We start from the raw sequence: 17049 nt of genomic DNA, 5'->3' as shown, positions 1-17049 counted from the left end.
TCTTACTCCCCTACCGAGAACATTCTCCTAACTTAAAAGGCTATTTCCTGTTTAAGATGTTGGCCATGTAAAAGATACAATGAATTACGTATGCTCTGGTATCAGATGCTTCTTGCCAAAGATCATGAAGAGTCGGCAGATCACAGCCCAAGGGGCAACAGCAGCCAGAAATGCCTGCACACAAACACACTGCAGCCAGAAGGCAGGGATTTCCTATCGATCCACCTCGTTCCTCCGAGAACAGCAACACTGGGTCAGGTCTTTGTGACAATAAGTATATATCATCACGCTTACTGTGACACTGAGTGAACAGCAACTGGCATACAGGGAAGGCCTGCATGAACCACACCACATCATCCCTCTCACAAAACACTCTGCACTTCAACAGACAGGCTTTGGAATTATTTCACTGCCATCATTTGAGCAGTGCAGCAAAAGCACACATCAACCTTACGAGCATTGTTTATCATACAGGAGACGACAAGCTGAAAGGTCAGGGTCTGACTAACAACTACACATTTACATAGCTTCCCAAAACCACACGTCACTATTACACCCGCTCTAACAGCATGCCAGATTCCCCTTTTAATAGCACATGGGTAGATTTGGGGGTTTCCTCTCTCTTACAACCATACAAACAATGAACAGGAAGTAAAAGCAGCACATTCCTGATCATGAACAAACCAGGATCAGCTCCACCTGTCCTCCTCACAGCATCAGCTTCCAGCTCAGCACAAGGATGCATATGCGCACACACACACAGGCTCTGCTTAAAAAAACATCAGCAGCTGAGTTTTCTATTTTTTAGATATATCTGAGGTCACACATCAATGCCACATCATTTGTTTCTTCAAAATCATGAATTAAACAAAGAAAATTTGTTAAAAAAAAAAAAAGTCTTCAATCCTGTGACAAAAGGCCTGGGGTCCTAATGTCAGCATGGGTTCTGCCACCGAGCAAGCATAAATTTATGCCCAAATCACACACGTGCTAAGAACACACCATTTAGAGCACACCGACATAGCACTTTAGAAACAGACTGCAATTAAGGCACTCAGTCTGGGAGGCCAGAGATCAACTACTGACTTGACCATACATATTCTGCATTGTTTTGCTTTCATATCTTGGTATACTTCCCAGCAGCCTCAAAAGGAATGGAAAGACATTTTTGGAGACCATTGCAGGGCTCAGATACTCTGGCAACAGGTCACCAAAAGATCCTAATATTAGAGGAGCCACAGCAGCTCTCCTCTGCTTCCATTCTACTCCATCGTACTATAGACAGCTAGCAATAACCTTCACTTAACAGCAACCCCTGTATCTCCCACAAGAGGAGAAAAGGGAAAGTTACCACAATGATTAAAAAAAAAAAAAAAAAAAAAACACCAAAGAGACAGTTACCTTATAGCAGTGTTTCACTTAAGCCTTTCAGATTTTTTTCCTCATGCTTGTGAATAGTTATCAGCGTTGTTCCTGTTCTCAAAGAAGCACAGCAATGGGATCTGATTTCACTTGTTATTCTCACAAGGATATCTCACATCCCCACCCAAGAATGAAAGCATACTTTCCCGGGAAGGTTATCTACCCAAGTCACCTCTTGTTACCAGACAAGAACTGCTCTGTAAGTTCAGCTTGCTAACAGCATGTTTCTGCTCAGAGACTTCCCATCTCCTTCCGCACGGGAAACATGAGTAAAAACTTGCTTAGTACAAACCAAATCATTCGTGATTTTCCAAAGCAGCAGCAAGTCCTGCTGTTGGCAAGCTGCTATTCCAGTGGGTACAGTTTGTCCAAGTCCGCATTTTCACTGAAAAAAAAAAACCAAAATGAAACAAAAAATAAAAACAAAACACAACTTCAAAGGAAGCAGCTTCCACACTCAATGCAAATGTACCTAACCAGTACACCTAATCACCTAATCAGTTCTGACCCGTTAGTCATGATTAATGCAGGTGTGGGAGCTTGGAAGGCAGCAAGTGCTAACCCCACAGTGGATTCCAGCTTGTCTTCAGCACATTTATAACCCAGCACCTGCTCTCTTCAACTGCTGGCAGCTCCTAAGCAAAGAGAAGGCCCACAGCACAACAAAAACACTGTGGGTGTACTTGGGATACCTCAACATTTGCTCAGTAACTTGGGATTCTTCATCAGTTTGCCTGGCTTGTACAGTCAAAAAACCACAGACTACTAGAAGACAGAGAAGCCAGTACCCCATCCACCAACGCAGAGCTCAGCATTGCTTCACATGGTACACAAAAAAGAGCAAGGGCAAAAGTATAAAAAGAAAAACCACATGTCCCATTCCAAGAGGAGAAATAGTTAACTCCTAATCCAAATGCTAGTGGTCAGCTGACTAGTAGTTGGCCCCTGACAGAAAGCAGAAGGCAATAACTGACAAAACAAACAACAGAAGTGATACTTTGAACCCAGCCACTCTGGAATTGGTTGAGGATCATGTAAATCTGCAAGACTTATCTGAGACGGAGTTCATTGAAAGTCAGAGTTATTGTAAAAGGAGGATGATGACTTCATAATGTGATGCTGCGTATCACAGTAAGTCCAGGGAAAGGGAACACTAGGGGTAATGCAGGCAGCAGCCAGTACAAGTCCTCTGTAATCAGCCCAGGCACGCATACAGACAGCTCAGGGGGTCACCTTCCCCATCAGACATAATTTGTGCATTCACACACTCAACAAGCTCTTCATGAGCACTAAGAACTACAGATCTACTGAAGAAGGCAATGATGAAGCCTTTGCCACTTCCTTAAAACCTGTGTAATAACACACCTGACAAATTTATTTTAACCCCCCCCCAATCCCACATTCAGGTGCCTCCTGGGCATTCACCTCACAGCTGGGTGAAACAAGTCACACTGATATCAGTTAACAACCCCTTCAGCCCTCCCGGAGCCCTGGTGATGCTTCATGGCCTTGCAAATCTCCAAGGCCAGCAGCACTGAGCTCCCGGTTATTAGTCCTCTGGAAGACTTTGAGAGGAAACTTTCAAGATATTATTCATACTTTTAAGTGGATTAGAGGGAAGTGAATACAAAGACCCAACCAAGAATCACCTACTGAAACACAATATAAAGAAACTGGGAAAAAGAAACCTGACAATTCAATTGCATTATATCACCACAGACAAACAACTGCTCAATCTGTATTATCCCCATCTCATTCCTTCCAGAAGGAAGGACCTTGACTTGTTCCTCATTACCCAAGAAAGCGAGGATCCAGACAAGGGGTGAACGTGCCCCTAACTGCACTGGATATTTTGGGGATCTACGCCAAAAGACTAAGAACATATGCAGATGTCTGCCATCTGGCATGACACGGTGCCGCATTAAGGACCCTCAGCCTGGCCCAGGAGAACTACTCTTCAACACAATTGCTCAGCACAATTAACACGACCAGTCACATCTTTGACAGTGGTAAACCCCAACACTTTAATGCCAAAAGTTCTAGTTCAACCAGTTCCTCAGGCTTGTGACTTACTCTCCACTACATCATCCATCACTTCAGAGACTCCCTCTTTTAGCTGCTGTTACACCTTGTTTACTCTCTGTGCTTTACTGCTGCACCAAAATGTGGGTCCCTCCTCTCCTTTCTAAAGCAATGGGCATGTGAGATGTATTCTTCCCAGAAAAGATGTTTCCTCCTCATCCTCAGAAGTGTTTCCCAGAGGAAATTTCCTTTTAGCAGCAATAACCACGACTTCACAAGTTGCCTTTTCAATACTGCTGAACCACCAAAATTCACTGTATGCACAAAACAGTTCTTCAGCTGAGAATTCACAGCTCCCCAGCTGAGTCAGTGAAAAAAAATGTATTTTACAAGCACTCAGGGAGCACAGACAGCTATCCAAAAGGCTAGAGGTATGCAAAGCTGCAGCACTTATGACCTATGTTGTCTCCTGAGATGACCTACCTTTCAATAGCCACGCTGCGTAGAAAATAACTGCTCAGCACATTTTCTTTAGGGGGCTGCTGAAATAAAAAATAAAAAGTGCTTTGCCTTAGAGCATGGTCAGGAAAGGAGAATACAGTACCTATTTTCCAGGCCTGTTATACTTTGCTTGACCTGTACAAGCAGATCTTGCAGCCCCAGAGGCCAGGCATGGACCCAAGAGTCATAGGGAAATCCCCCACAAGCAGCAGTTCCTTCATGATGTCTCCACAGTTGTCTTCACCCACAGTCTCTGCTATCACCCACACCTCTGGTGGCTGTGGGTCAGGCACGCCAAACAGCACAGAGCCCAGGGATAGGCAGTCTCACCTCCCAGTACTGCCAGCACCCAGGCAGAACCTGCCAACAGATTATTCATCAGCAAAAAAAGCCTCTGCTTCCCCACATAAGCAGGATGAGGCCAATCTGCATTAAAAAAAAAACAAGAAAAAACACAGCACCACAACCACCAACATTGTGACAGTGTCTCAGACTTAACCCATCTAGCACCAAAGCTTCCAGGGCCAAAGTGGCCATAGAAGTATCAACCAAGGCAAATTCACATTGCAATTTTCAAGTCAGGAAAAGAAACCATTGTAGTTTAAATGTTGGGCTTAATGCTCTTCTCAGCTCAGCAAACACCAGAATCTACCCAAAAGATGGTCACAGATCTATTTTCGTCTACACTGAGGTGACTTTCACAAACCTGTACGCCTACAGCACATACAGAGCTCTTTTTCCATTTTGGGGCTCTTTCTGTAAAAGCCAACTCAGGTCCTCCCACTCGGTTCCCATCGAGAAGCCACCTCACTTCCACAGTAACAAGATCAAAACAAAACACCACTTCGAAATGAAACTGCAAAGGATGCTGAGCAGGTCTAAGAAGACCAACATCTTTCTGAAGGTTAATGCTAAGGTTGGCAGCCAAAGACATTAATAAGATCCCCTACGGTCCATACGAATAGAATCTAAAATGACAGTAAAATCTGCAGCATCGGTTACAAACAAACAAAACCACCAGCAGCAGCTTGCTGCACCACAAGAACTGCACATATCTAGTGTTTTATAACCCCTACTGATCATTCTCAGTTCTATCACTGTCTTATTTTAAAGAAAATGCAGTTGGGATCTCTATTTTCTCCTAAAAACACAGGCAAACAGCAGTCCCCCACAAACTGCAGCCAGCTCTACCCAACTTTTCTGTCTGACAAATATGCACAGGAAATTTACCCCTATGTAAATTCCAAAGGACTTGGGCTGAATGAAGTTCAAGGAAAGACCACTGTGGACTTCATTTACAGTATCTCCTCCTCCAAGCAAAAAGATGAGTAAAGGGAAAGGTAGGAAACTCCTGACAGCCCAGCAGTTCCTAAAGTACTTAAAAAAACAAGACCTACACCGAAGCCACACTTAGGAAAAGCAGGAATGCCACCAGCTGCGGATACCACCGCCAAGGACAAGGAGATGCAAGGGGAGCAGGGACAGAGAAGAGCACGGTGGCAAGGCCAAAGCCTGCCATCCCTGCCAACGGGGAGGGATAGATCTCTGCGGGCTCTCACCTTCCGCCAGCACCTCGTCCACCGTCACCTGGCGGCGGCCGATGCCGAACACTCTGCCGATGTAACCGCTGCCGGGCCCTCCGCTGCCGCCGCCGCCTCCGCTGGTGCCCGAACCGGGCCCAGAGCCGCCCTGTTCCCGGCGCGAGTCGAAGAACTTCTTCATCTCTCAGCAGTTAGCTGAGAAAGCTCCGGGGGCGATGCTCTGCCGAAGGCCCCGCGCCCCAATTCTTCTCCAGGCCGGGGCGGCTCCGAGGGCCGCACGAGTAGCGGGGGTCACACCTGCAAAACCGCGGAAGGGGGAGGGGGACAGCCGGTTATTCCCGCGGCCCCGCAGCCCTCACAGGGTTTGCTTCCCCTCCCCCCCGGGCGGTACCTCTCTGCAGGCGGGGGGCGCCTCCATGCGCCCCGCACAGGGCCCGGCCTGTCGCAGCCCCCCAGATCCTCACGGCGGGGGCCGCCTGTCGCCAGGGCCCGGGGCCCACATCACTGCCCGCCGAGCCCGTCAGGGAGCGAGAGCGAGACCGCCACCGCCCCCCGCCGGCCCCGGGGCGAGCAGGAAATGGCCGTCACAGGAAGGCCCGGCTGCTCCCCCGGACCTATGACGTCCTCGCACGGCCCGCCGAGAAGGCAGCTTCACCCCCGCAGCGCGGCAGAGCAGCCCAGCGAGTAGAGAGGGCGGGCTGTAATGGCGGCCCGCAGGGCTGACGCCGCCGCGCTGCATCCTGGGAGTTGTAGTTCCTGCTACTGCCTCCTCGCCTCTCCCCGCCGCAGCGCGGACTACAACTCCCAGCAGGCAGCGCGGTTCCGTCAGAGGTGGCCGGGAGCCTGTCGGAGGGGGGCCGTGCCCGCGCTGGAGCCTGCTGGCGGCTGGTGACATTTATTTTCTAAATGCTGGGATTAAGTTTGGCTTCTTAATGTCATAATAGCAACAGATCCATATCTCGCCTGCTCCTGAAGTGCAGGGTTGGTCTGTGCGTTGGTCCTGCTGGCACCTCCATGGAAAAGGCAGAATGAGAGAGAAGCAACAGGCCTCAACCAGTCTGGGAAATAAATATTCCATTAAAATTGGGGAAAAAAAAAAACGGTGAGGAGGGTCTGCAACTGTACACAAAATGCTCAAAGCTTGGCAACCTAGCGACGGATATTGGACGGAATTCCACCTTTCTTCTCCTCCCCAGTGCCATCTGCAGGCCTGCAGCAGGGTGTCCATAAGCAGCACTGCACCTCATCCAAAGACCCCAAAACCTTCAGAGAATGGTGAGTTCAGCTTCAATCTTGTGAAAATTGCAGTGCTCTTGGGGTTCTTAGGGAACAGGAGAAATAAAAGCTTCCATAGAATCATAGAATCATTTTGGGGAAAAAATGTCATTTTGAGAGGAAAAAGCAGTATTTGGGGGAGAAAATGTTATATTTTAGGGAGAAAATGTCATATTTTGGGGAGAAAAATGGTATTTTGGGGGAGAAAACATCATATTTTGGGGGGGCAGTGGGGGGCTTTGAGGGGCACTAGGGCGCACGGGGGGCCCCCGCGGGAACCAAGGGACTCTGGGGGGCACTGGGGGGCTATGAGGGATGTGGATTTAATGGGTGGTCCACCCAATGGATAAGAAATTGGTTGAAAAGCTGCAGACAGAGGGTGGTGATTAATGGTTCTATGTCCAGGTGGAGGCCGGTAACAAGCGGCATCCCCCAGGGGTCTGTCTTGGGACCGGTGCTCTTTAATATCTTTATCAATGACTCTGACAACAGAATCAAGTACACCCTCAGCAATTTGCTGATGACACCAAGCTGAGTGGTGCGGTTGACACGGTGGAAGGAAGGGATGCCATTCAGAGGGACCTCAACAGACTTGACAGGTGGGCCTGGGTGAACCTAATGAGGTTCAACACAGCAAAGTACAAGGTTTCGCATTTGGACCGGAGGAATCCTAGGCATCTATACAGACTGAAAGGAGCAGTCCTTGAGAGCAACCCTGCAGAGAAGGTCCTCAGGGTCCAGATGGATGAAAAACTGAACATGAGCCAGCAGTGTGCTCTTGCAGCTCGGAAAGCAAATGGTATCCTGGGTTCCAATAGAAGAGGGGTGGCCAGCAGGGAAGGGAGGTGATTGTCCCCCTCTACTCTGCTCTTGTGGGGCCCCATCTGGAGTACTGTGTTCAGGTCTGGAGCCCCTAATACAAGAAAGACAGAGAGCTGTTGGAGAGGGTTCAGAGAAGAGCCACAAAGACGATAAGAGGGCTGGAGCACTTCCCATAGGAAGACAGGCTGAGGGAGTTGGGCTTGTTCAGCCTGGAGAAAAGAAGGCTGTGGGGTGACCTCATTGTAGCCTTTCAGTACCTAAAGGGAGCCTATAAACAGGAGGGGAGTCAACTCTTTACAAGAGTATATAACAGCAGGACAAGGGGAAATGGTTTTGAGGGAGGGAAGATTTAGGTTGGATGTCAGGGGGAAGTTCTTTACTATGAGGGTGGTGAGGTGCTGGAACAGGCTGCCCAGAGAGGCTGTGGATGCCCCATCCCTGGAGGTGTTCAAGGCCAGACTAGATGGAGCCTTGACTAGATGGTCTAGTATTATATATGGAGGTTGGCCCTGGCTATGGCAGGGGGGTTGGAGCTTCATGATCCTTGAGGTCCCTTCTAACCCGGGCCATTCTGTGAGCGGCTCTGAGGGGCACTGAGCAGGGGTGGAAACACAGCCTGATCATTTGCCATGGGTTGATTCAAACCACATTGGAACAGGGAGGTGCTCCTGAGCACCTGCAGTACATCGATGACATGGTGGTGTGGGGTGATACAGCAGAGAAAGTTTTTAAGAAAGGAGTGCAAATAATCAAAATTCTTCTGCGTGCTGGTTTTGCTATTAAGCAAAACAAAGTGAAAGGACCTGCCCAAGAAATTCAGTTCCTAGGAGTAAAATGGCAAGATGGGCATCATCACATCCCAGGAGATGTGATCAACAAAATCACCACTATGTCTCCATCCACTAGCAAGAAAGAGACACAATCTTTTCTGGGTGTAGTGGGCTTTTGGAGAATGCACATCCCAAACTATAGAACAGCAGCAGGCTTTTGAGCAGATTAATAAAGAGATAGCCTGTGCTGTGGCCCTAGGGCCAGTACGGATGGGACAGAATGTAAAGAACATCCTCTAAGCTGCTACTGGAGAGAAAGGTCCCACTTGGAGGTTGTGGCAAAGAGCCTCAGGAGAGACCCGAGGCTGACCTCTGGTATTCTGGAGTACAGGGGCATAGAAGGGGTCAGAAGAGTGCTACAGTCCAACTGAAAAGATCTTAGCTGCATATGGGGGGGTTTGGGCTAATTCCAAAGTAATTGGCACTGAAACACAGCTCCTTCTGGCACCTTGACTGCCAGTGTTGAACTGGATGTTTAAAGGAATGTTTAAAGGATGTTTAAAGGAAAGGTCCCCTCCACCCATCACGCTACTGATGCCATTTGAGTAAGTGGATTGCGCTGATTTGCAGCGAATGCGGATGGGGAACCTCAACCGTCCAGGAATCCTAGAGGTGATCATGGACTGGCCTGAAGGCACAAAGTTTGGAACATCACCAGCAGAAGAGGTATCATGTGCTAGCTAACCATACAGTGAACTAGCAGAAAATGAAAAGAAATTTGCCCTGTTCACAGACCGATTGTATCGTATGGTAGAGAAGCATTGCAGATGGAAAGCTGGTGTGTGGAGCCCCACATGACAAGCCACATGACACTGAAGGAAAAGGAGAATCAAGTGAGTTCACAGAGGTAAAGGCCATCCAGCTGGCCTTAGATGTTGCTGAATGGGAGAGGTAGCCAGTGATTTATCTTTACACTGACTCGTGGATGGTGGCAAATGCCTTATGGGGGTGGTTACAGCAGTGGGAACAAAACAACTGGCAATGGAAAGGTAAACCTATTTGGGCTGCTGAACTGTAGAAAAATATTGCTGCCCAAACAAAAAATATGGTTACAAAGGTGCGTCACACAGATGCCCGTGTGTCCAAAGTAGAGCTACTGAAGATCAGCAAAATAGCCATCAGGTAGTTCGAGCTGCCAGAATTGAGGTGGCTTAAATAGACCTGGACTGGCAGAACAAGGAAGAATTATTTCTAGCTCAGTAGGTCCACAAGAGCTGAGGCCATCAAGGAAGATACATGACATATAAGTGGGCCAGAGACTGTGGACTTAACCCGACAGAGGGGTGGACTTAACTATGGATGCAATTGCACAAGTTGTTCATGTCTGCAACACGTGCCATAATTAAACAAGCCAAGAGGATGAAACCTCTCTGGGGGGAAAGGGTGATGGCAAAACTACAAATATGGGAAAGCATAGCAGGTTGATTGTATCATCTTGCCACGATCTCACAGTGTAAGTGTTACGTGCTCACCATGGTAGAGACAACCACTCAGTTACTTGAAACATATGCAGTACCCCATGCTACCACCCGAGACACAATATTAGATCTGGAGAAGCAAATCTTGTGGTGACATGGCACCCCAGAAAGAATTGAATCAGATAATGGGATCCATTTCAAAATTTCACGTGTGGATATTTGGGCCAGAGAACATGGTATTGAGTGGATTTATCATATCCCCTACCATGCACCAGCCTCTGGTAAGATCAAATGCTACAACAGGTTGTTAAAAACCATGTTGAAAGCAATGGGTGGTGGAACATTAAAGCATCGGGAGAAGCATTCAGCAGAAGTCACCTGGTTGGTCAATACTAGAAGATCAGTCCTACCCACTCCAGCTTCCTACATACTGTAGAGGGAGATAAGGTCCCTATGGTACGTGTAAAAAGCACATTGGGAAAAGCAGTCTGGGTCCTTCCAGCTTCTGGAAAGGGCAAACCCCTCTGTGGAACTGTTTTTGCACAGGGACCTGGGCACACTTGGTGGGTGATGGAGAAAAATGGGAATGTCCAGTGTGTACCACAAGGGAATTTGATGCTGGGGGAGTAGTCAGTGATTCCACATGTACATTTGTATATAGACATGTGCATATGTAACGCATGTTAATTATTTCTTTGTTTGTATATAGGTATTTGTTAAGCGTGATGTGGTGATCTGGAATAAGGGGTGGAATGTTGTGGTTTTGTGATTTTTTACTGTCGGTATTCCACATCAGAACATCGTGTGAACCAGCGGGAGTAAAAGAGTTCATGTTCTGGTTCCATTTACTGCCTCTTAAGGGCATTTCAAGTATTCTGATTGGAGGGGCGGCATTCCTGGAGGACTCCTGGAGGCGCGAAGAGGAAGATGGGTGGAGCTCCGGACAGGACCCCGTGCTTCTTTCCCCCTCAGGCCCAGCTCACTCTCGGTTTGCGATAGAGAAAAGCATATATTTCTTTGCAGTCTACTAGAGTAAGACTACTTCATCTACTATCTCATACTTTGGATGCTCTTGTCTCTCATTTCGTTCAATTTGGTTAAATTTAGTAAATTAACGTTCCTTCCCGTTACCGGGAGGCAACCACTTGTTGAAGGTTTTTTTTGTTGTTGTTGTTTTGTTTTGTTTTTGTTTTTTAGACCTATCTGCTATCTTTCTACCCATCCCCCTCTCCTCCTCTCCCCCTCTCCCAGAGGGCAGGGTCTGCCTCGGGGCTAGCTAGCTAAGCTGAAAGAAAAGAGGGAGGGTTGTTTTCCCCTCTCTTTTTTTTTTTTTTTTTTTTTTTTTTGTTTTGTTTTGTTTTGTTTGCTTTCCTGGGCTTTTTTTGCCCTTTGTCACAGACTCAGATAACTCTGTGACAATTGCTTTTCCCTCTTCTTCCCCACAGCATTCCAATCTGTTCTGATTTTAAGCACAAGTGTTCTATATTTAGCCAACCCTGTTCTTGGCAAGCAGTATCACAGTCCTTCTCACTCAAGATATTGACTTCTGCTGCTATGCACATGCTAAGTTAAGTGCCTGTCTGTAAACTGAGCTCTTTTTTGCCAAAATTTCCCTATGCACAGAATAGGAACGAGAACAGGCCTCGAGAGAATTAGATCTCCTGCTATCATCTTTCTGAAAAGACCTGTTTTTGAGGGGTTGGCAGGGCTCTGGATTTCCTTTTACAAACATAATAAAAATACTACTCTCCCTAATCAGATTTTGCACTGTAAATCTCATAGGCTCCTACTCTGCCTTCATGATTCTACTTTTCTCAGTCTTTTGATTCAGTTTTTGATCACCTCCCTCTCTCCTTCCCCTCTCTGCTTGCACACAGGAGCTTTCCACTTCCACTCCTCTACTGCAGAATCTGTAATTGGCAGTTCTACAACTTTGACAACTACTTCCCCCCACCACTAACAAATAATAACTAAGCTTTACCCAATACCAGTAACTCATGTCAGGAAGTTGATGGATGCACTTGTATCATCTTGTCGAATCTGCAAAAAGATAGTAATGTGAACAAACTCTTCTTTACTCCATTTCACTAAATAAAGAAAGCTTATAAAACAACTTAGTCAGATTCTGCTTTGGAGACCTACTGTAAATCAGAACAAAACAGTACTAACAGAAATATTGTGCATTAGGACAGTGTCATACGTACCATTCCAGTGAATTAACTGTCTTAACTGCCCATGCTAAGGTAAACAGCATGGTTAAAAGTCAGTTCTGCAGCCTTCCAGAGTCGGAATTCCATTTCTCACAGAAGACATTCACATGCCAATTATACAATCTAAAATATTTTCGTAAGTAGACAGTTCTGAGGCTTTGCCTAAGCTTCTTGTTCCCCACTTTTTACTTTGCAGACTCCACCGTTCTTCTGCTTGACATCACTCTCTCCGCAGAAAGCAACAGAAACTGCACAAAGCAAGCAGACTACTACACAAAGTACAAAGTAAAACAACTACTGAGAAATAAAGCATAAGGGAAAGAAACACACCTTTTCCAATTTGTGAAGCTGTCCAGTAGATAAAAACTCATCTATTTTCTCAGCTATTTTAGCAACTACTCCATCCTAAACATTGAGGAAGGATTAACTACAAGTCAATTTCAAGGTCACTTACAGCCATCATACCTAAGAAAAATAAAGCTCAATAAAAAGAACTGTGAAGTCACAGAAACCATTTTAAAACATTGGTCTGTAAGAGATCAGGAGCACTGAAGGGTACAACACAAGTAGCACAGAGTACTTCAAGTGCTGTATTACAAGTCCCCTGCAAACAGTTATTTTAAACCAGTTGTAGATTCCTACAACTCCCAAACTTAGTGAGACAGTAACACAGCAAAGGGGAAACCTGCCACAGTAGAAGCCTTTCACAGAAGAGACCCAGCTGGAGTTTCCAGTTCCACCTATGAAATCCCTGCAGCCCATATGCTCCACTCGCCCTTCCCTGAGCCGGCTGCCAGCAGAAGCTGATGCAAGCAAGAGTCATTCGTACACTGCTTCCTTCCTCCTGGAAACCTCGATACCATCCTAACACAGTTCCTCCACGCTAAGAAGCCCAAATTCGCCCCGGTACCTACCAGCTTCTTAGCTTCGGCTTCACTCCGTATTCTGCTGGGGTACCGAGAAACGACAGTCTGCTTTCCTGCGGAACGGCGTCGGTCAGCGGCCAGAAAAGAGCAGCGCGCTCAGCCCTGCGGCGAGGCCGGGCCGGGCCCCCGAGAGACGGGGGCGGGGCGCTCCGGCAGGGAAGAGAAAAAAGCAGCCCTGAGGAAGGAGGCGGTATCTGTACGCGTCGTACTTGTGGATGCCTCGGTTCACGTCGCGCTCGTAATTCCCTAGCTTTACGGGGAGAAACACAGTTGGAGCAGTCGAGCCGGATCCAAGGATACCCTCCCTCCCCCTGCACCCCCCGTACCCATGAGGAAGTCTGCGATGCCCTGGTTGAGGCTCTCCTGCAGCACTTTCCGCTTGCTCATTTGCAGGCAGCAGCAGCGACCAACACCGGAAAATCACTCGGCAGCACTTCTGGCGGTGACGTAATCAGACCGCGACAGGCAGCGGTGCGCATTGCGGAACGTGCGGATCGCTCTGCCGCGACGGGGGAGGAGCCGCGGCGGGGTTCCCCGTTCCGCCGGCGCAGTGGAGATGCGGCTCATTGCGAAGATGTGTTGCGGAAGGGGTGACGGGGGCAGCGGGTGCTCGAGTAGGCCGGCCGTCATGCGTCACATCCACCCCGAGCTGCGGTAGAAGCTGGGCTCCTCCTCAGCCTTGGCAACGAGGGGACAGAAGCGGGACGATGCTGGCCAAAGGGATGTCCTGTCCTCGATGTCCTCACGCTGAATAACGTACCGGGGGGAGATGACCGGCAGTCTGCTGCTGGTTGGGAATCGGCTGGTAATTCATCAGTGGGTGGTGAGCAATTGCATTGCACATCACTTGCTTTGCATGTTCTTTTGTAGTTATTGTGATTTTTGATTACTCTTCTATCCAGATTCACCAGTCTTTGCCCTGCATTGCTGAAGTTCCTTCTTGGATTGCTGAAGAATGTATGGGATTGCTTGTCTTTGCTGGGGTTCCATGAAGTCCACGTGGGGTTTGCAAAATTCTGCACTTAAGTGCACACTGTTTTGCACAGTTTTGCTGGTCTTCGTGGTCAATACAATTTCACATCTTGAGGCAGTGAAACTATCTGTAAAAGCACAGCAGGAACAAGCATGGCAGAATGTTTACACACCTGTGGGAATCTGCTACAGGTATTTTGTATCTTGTCCCAAGCAGAAGCAAAGTTTTCTTTATCCTCTTCCTGGAAGGGAACCATAAAGAACACGTACACCAAAGGCTGCCATCCGTGAATGTGCAGCTGCTCACAAAAACAGCTGTTACGTTGGCAATGTTTAAAACAGCAGCTGCTAGCGGTGCTATATGAGCATTCAGGCATTGATAATCAATTGTTAATTGCCACTTCCCATCTGGTTTCAGTCAGGTGGGTCCTAAAGCAGAACTGTTGGTTGTTGAAGTTCAGCAATCAGAGGCCTCTGTCATAGGAAAGTCCTTTATTCTTCTTCTTCTACTACATCTACTATTAGTCTACTATATTCACACAACACAACAGCACACACATATATATGATTATGTATATCTTGGATACAAGTCTCAACAGTTTCAAGGCCTCCCTAAGCAACCATATCTAATCTTACATCTTGTTTCTATGTCCAGTGTTTCTTCTTGATCAAAGCGTACGGTTCCCTATTGTAAAAGATCACCACTCGTGACCACCACCTTAGCACAGCAGAAGCAACAAACATAGTAACTAAGCGGACCTTGCTTTTGCTGTTTAGGCCTGTGAAGCCCATGGCCTCATGGAAGTCAGGCTAACTATGGATCTCCACAGGGACCCCTACTGTCCCCTCAAACCCAAGGCCTCCCACTGCCCCCAAAGCCCCCCCTACCCCCACTGATCCCCAGGGGGGGCCCGGGGCCAGGGGCCCCAAAGACCTCCAATACCCCCATTGACCCCCCCGACTCCAAAGCTCCCCACTGCCCTCCTGACCCCAAAGCCCCCACTCTTTGTGACCCCCCTAAACAGTGTTCATACAGAACCGTGCTCGCCCTGAAGCCTTTTGCCCCCGCCGCCTGCAGCAGATGAACAGGATCCTGGACCGCCTGATAGCCCATTCCCACCTCAAATACAAGGGTAAGGGGCTCACCCCCCCCCCCCATCACTGGGGGAGTAGCACTGAAACACCCAGGACCCCCCCCTACACACCTGGACCCTCCCAGAGAGTACCCAAGATCTTCAGCTGCAACCTGGGTTGAGTTCACAAACAGCCAGGACCCCTGGCAGCACTGCGCCTCCATCCCCAGCTGCCATTACGTGCACATCCTTCACACCCCCACCCAGAAGAGCTTCCCGGGATTCACCCCAAAAAACGCCGGGATTCACCCTAAAAATGGGGCCCTGCAAGCAAATAAAACTCACTGGACCCCCAGTCTGCTTACTGTGGGGTTGCTGGGGGATCGTGGGGAGGCTCCTGGGTGCCCCTGCGTGCCCCACAGTCCTGCAGGTTCTCTGTTGCATCCTATGGAGTCCTACAGCAACCTTGCAGTGTCTGATGGAGTCCCGTAGCACATGTGGATTCCCGCTGCACTGCTGCTTCATAGCAGGGTGCTCTGAGATAACAAGAGGATGTCGCGAATTATCGACGTCTTTTTCCTCTTGCAAATTAAATACAGCCCCTGGAATCCAAAGAGGAAGAGCCAAGCTGTGAGGCTGCATGACCAAAGCGCGGAACAGCAGGAGGGGCGGCTTTGGGGGACGGTGGGGATCAGAGGAGAACAGGGAGAGCGCTGCCCCCGGGTTGGGGGGGGGGGGGGGTCCCGGGACCCACACGGCCGTTCAGAGCACGACAGAGCGTCGCTCTGCCGTTTATGTTCTGCACTGCCCGTCTATAATAACAGGTCCTGTAAAAATGGTCATACCTTAAACCACCAAATCCACTTAAAGTAATCCAGATAAGCCACCATAATCCACAAAGATCTAAGTAAGTCACCATAAAAGTAATGCTACGAGTAATACAAATCCTGAAGTTAACGCAGATGAGGTGCAGGCGGCAGCATGCGCAGTAGGGCGCCAGCGCGGCACATGCGCAGGATGGCGCCAGACTTGCGCATACGCAGCAGGGTACAAGCATGGCGCATGCGCAGTAGGGTGCCAGCGAGGCGCATGCGCAACAGAATGCCATGCGGGCGCATGCGCAGAAGGATCCCATACTTGCGCATGCGCAGCAGGGTGCCCCCGATTGCGCATGCGCAGCCGAGTGCCAGCGACGCGCATGCACAGTAGAATGCAAACAGGCGCATGCGCAATAGCGTAGCTGCTCGGCGCATGCGCAGCAGGGTACCAGCGAGACGCATGCGCAGTATAGTGCACGTGCAGCGCATGCACAGTAGAGTACCAGACTGGCGCAAGCGCAGCAGGATGCCAGCCAGGCGCATGCGCAGTAACGTGCCAGCCTGGCGCAAGCGCAGTAGCGTGCCAACCTTGCGCATGCGCAGTAGGGTGCCAGCGCGACGCAAGCGCAGTAGATTGCCACTGCAGCGCATGCGCACTAGAGTGCCAGTCTGGCGCATGCGCAGTAGGGTAATAGAAAGCCGCATGCGCAATAAAATGCCAGACAGGCGCATGCGTAGCAGAGTCCCAGACTGACGCATGCGCAATAGCGAGGCAGAAAGGCGCAAGCGCAGTAGAGTGCCAGGCTGGCGCATGCGCAAGGGGGTGCCATGCAGGCGCAAGCGCAGCAGGGTGCCAAACAAGCGCATGCGCAGCAGGGTGCCAACCCGGCGCAAGCGCAGTAGAGTACCATACTGGCGCATGCGTAGTAGGGTGCCAGCGCGGCCCATGCGCAGTAGAGCGCCAGACTAGCGCATGCGCAGCAAAGAGCCAGAGCGGCGCATGCGCCGTAGACTGCCAAACAAGCGCATGCGCAGTAGTGTGTAAGACTGGCGCATGCGCAGTAGGGTGATAGACAGCCGCATGCGCAGTAGAGTGCCAGACTGGCGCATGTGCAGTAGGGTGCCAGGCTGGCGCATGCGCAGTATAGTGCCAGCCCGGCACAAGCGCAGTAGAATGCAAACCTGGCGCATGGGCAGGAGGGTGCCAGTCAGGCGCATG

General features: G+C 49.2%; 1 protein-coding gene and 2 long non-coding RNA genes across 10 annotated transcripts in view; 1 reads left to right on the top strand and 2 right to left on the bottom strand.

Annotated features, from left to right (window-relative positions):
- The window catches only part of AAK1 (AP2 associated kinase 1), a 62853-nt gene extending 56913 nt beyond the window's left edge, over positions 1–5940 (bottom strand). The window contains exons 1-2 of the mRNA XM_042836164.1: positions 5878–5940; positions 5505–5783 (exon numbers count right to left, since the gene is read on the bottom strand). Coding sequence (XP_042692098.1) covers positions 5505–5667 — 163 coding nt within the window. The 5' untranslated portion in view covers positions 5668–5783; positions 5878–5940. The remainder of the gene's footprint in view (positions 1–5504; positions 5784–5877) is intronic.
- A 378-nt stretch (positions 5941–6318) lies between these two features.
- On the top strand, positions 6319–10975 carry LOC122169778. 5 transcript variants are annotated; one of them, XR_006171621.1, is made up of 4 exons: positions 6319–6588; positions 6683–6761; positions 7254–7360; positions 8984–10975. It is a non-coding gene; the product is annotated as an uncharacterized LOC122169778 (long non-coding RNA). The 5 variants fall into 5 exon arrangements; XR_006171624.1 differs by having other exon boundaries at positions 6319–6761; positions 8984–9246; positions 10541–10975; XR_006171623.1 differs by having other exon boundaries at positions 6322–6374; positions 6462–6761.
- On the bottom strand, positions 10498–16010 carry LOC122169779. Of its 4 annotated transcripts, XR_006171628.1 has the most exons (5): positions 15858–16010; positions 15378–15614; positions 13294–14624; positions 12956–13217; positions 10498–11871 (listed from the first exon to the last, which is right to left on the bottom strand). It is a non-coding gene; the product is annotated as an uncharacterized LOC122169779 (long non-coding RNA). The 4 variants fall into 4 exon arrangements; XR_006171625.1 differs by having other exon boundaries at positions 10498–13217; XR_006171626.1 differs by having other exon boundaries at positions 10498–13217; positions 13294–14181.
- Between the last annotated feature and the right edge of the window lie 1039 nt (positions 16011–17049).

This window comes from Centrocercus urophasianus, unplaced genomic scaffold (genome assembly GCF_019232065.1).
Source record: "Centrocercus urophasianus isolate 14NV4802_14NV808 unplaced genomic scaffold, USGS_Curo_1.0 seq_58, whole genome shotgun sequence".
In the NCBI taxonomy this organism is placed as follows: Eukaryota; Metazoa; Chordata; class Aves; order Galliformes; family Phasianidae; genus Centrocercus; species Centrocercus urophasianus.
Note: the sequence above shows the minus strand (reverse complement) of the source record. Positions and strands in the feature narration are given on the sequence as shown.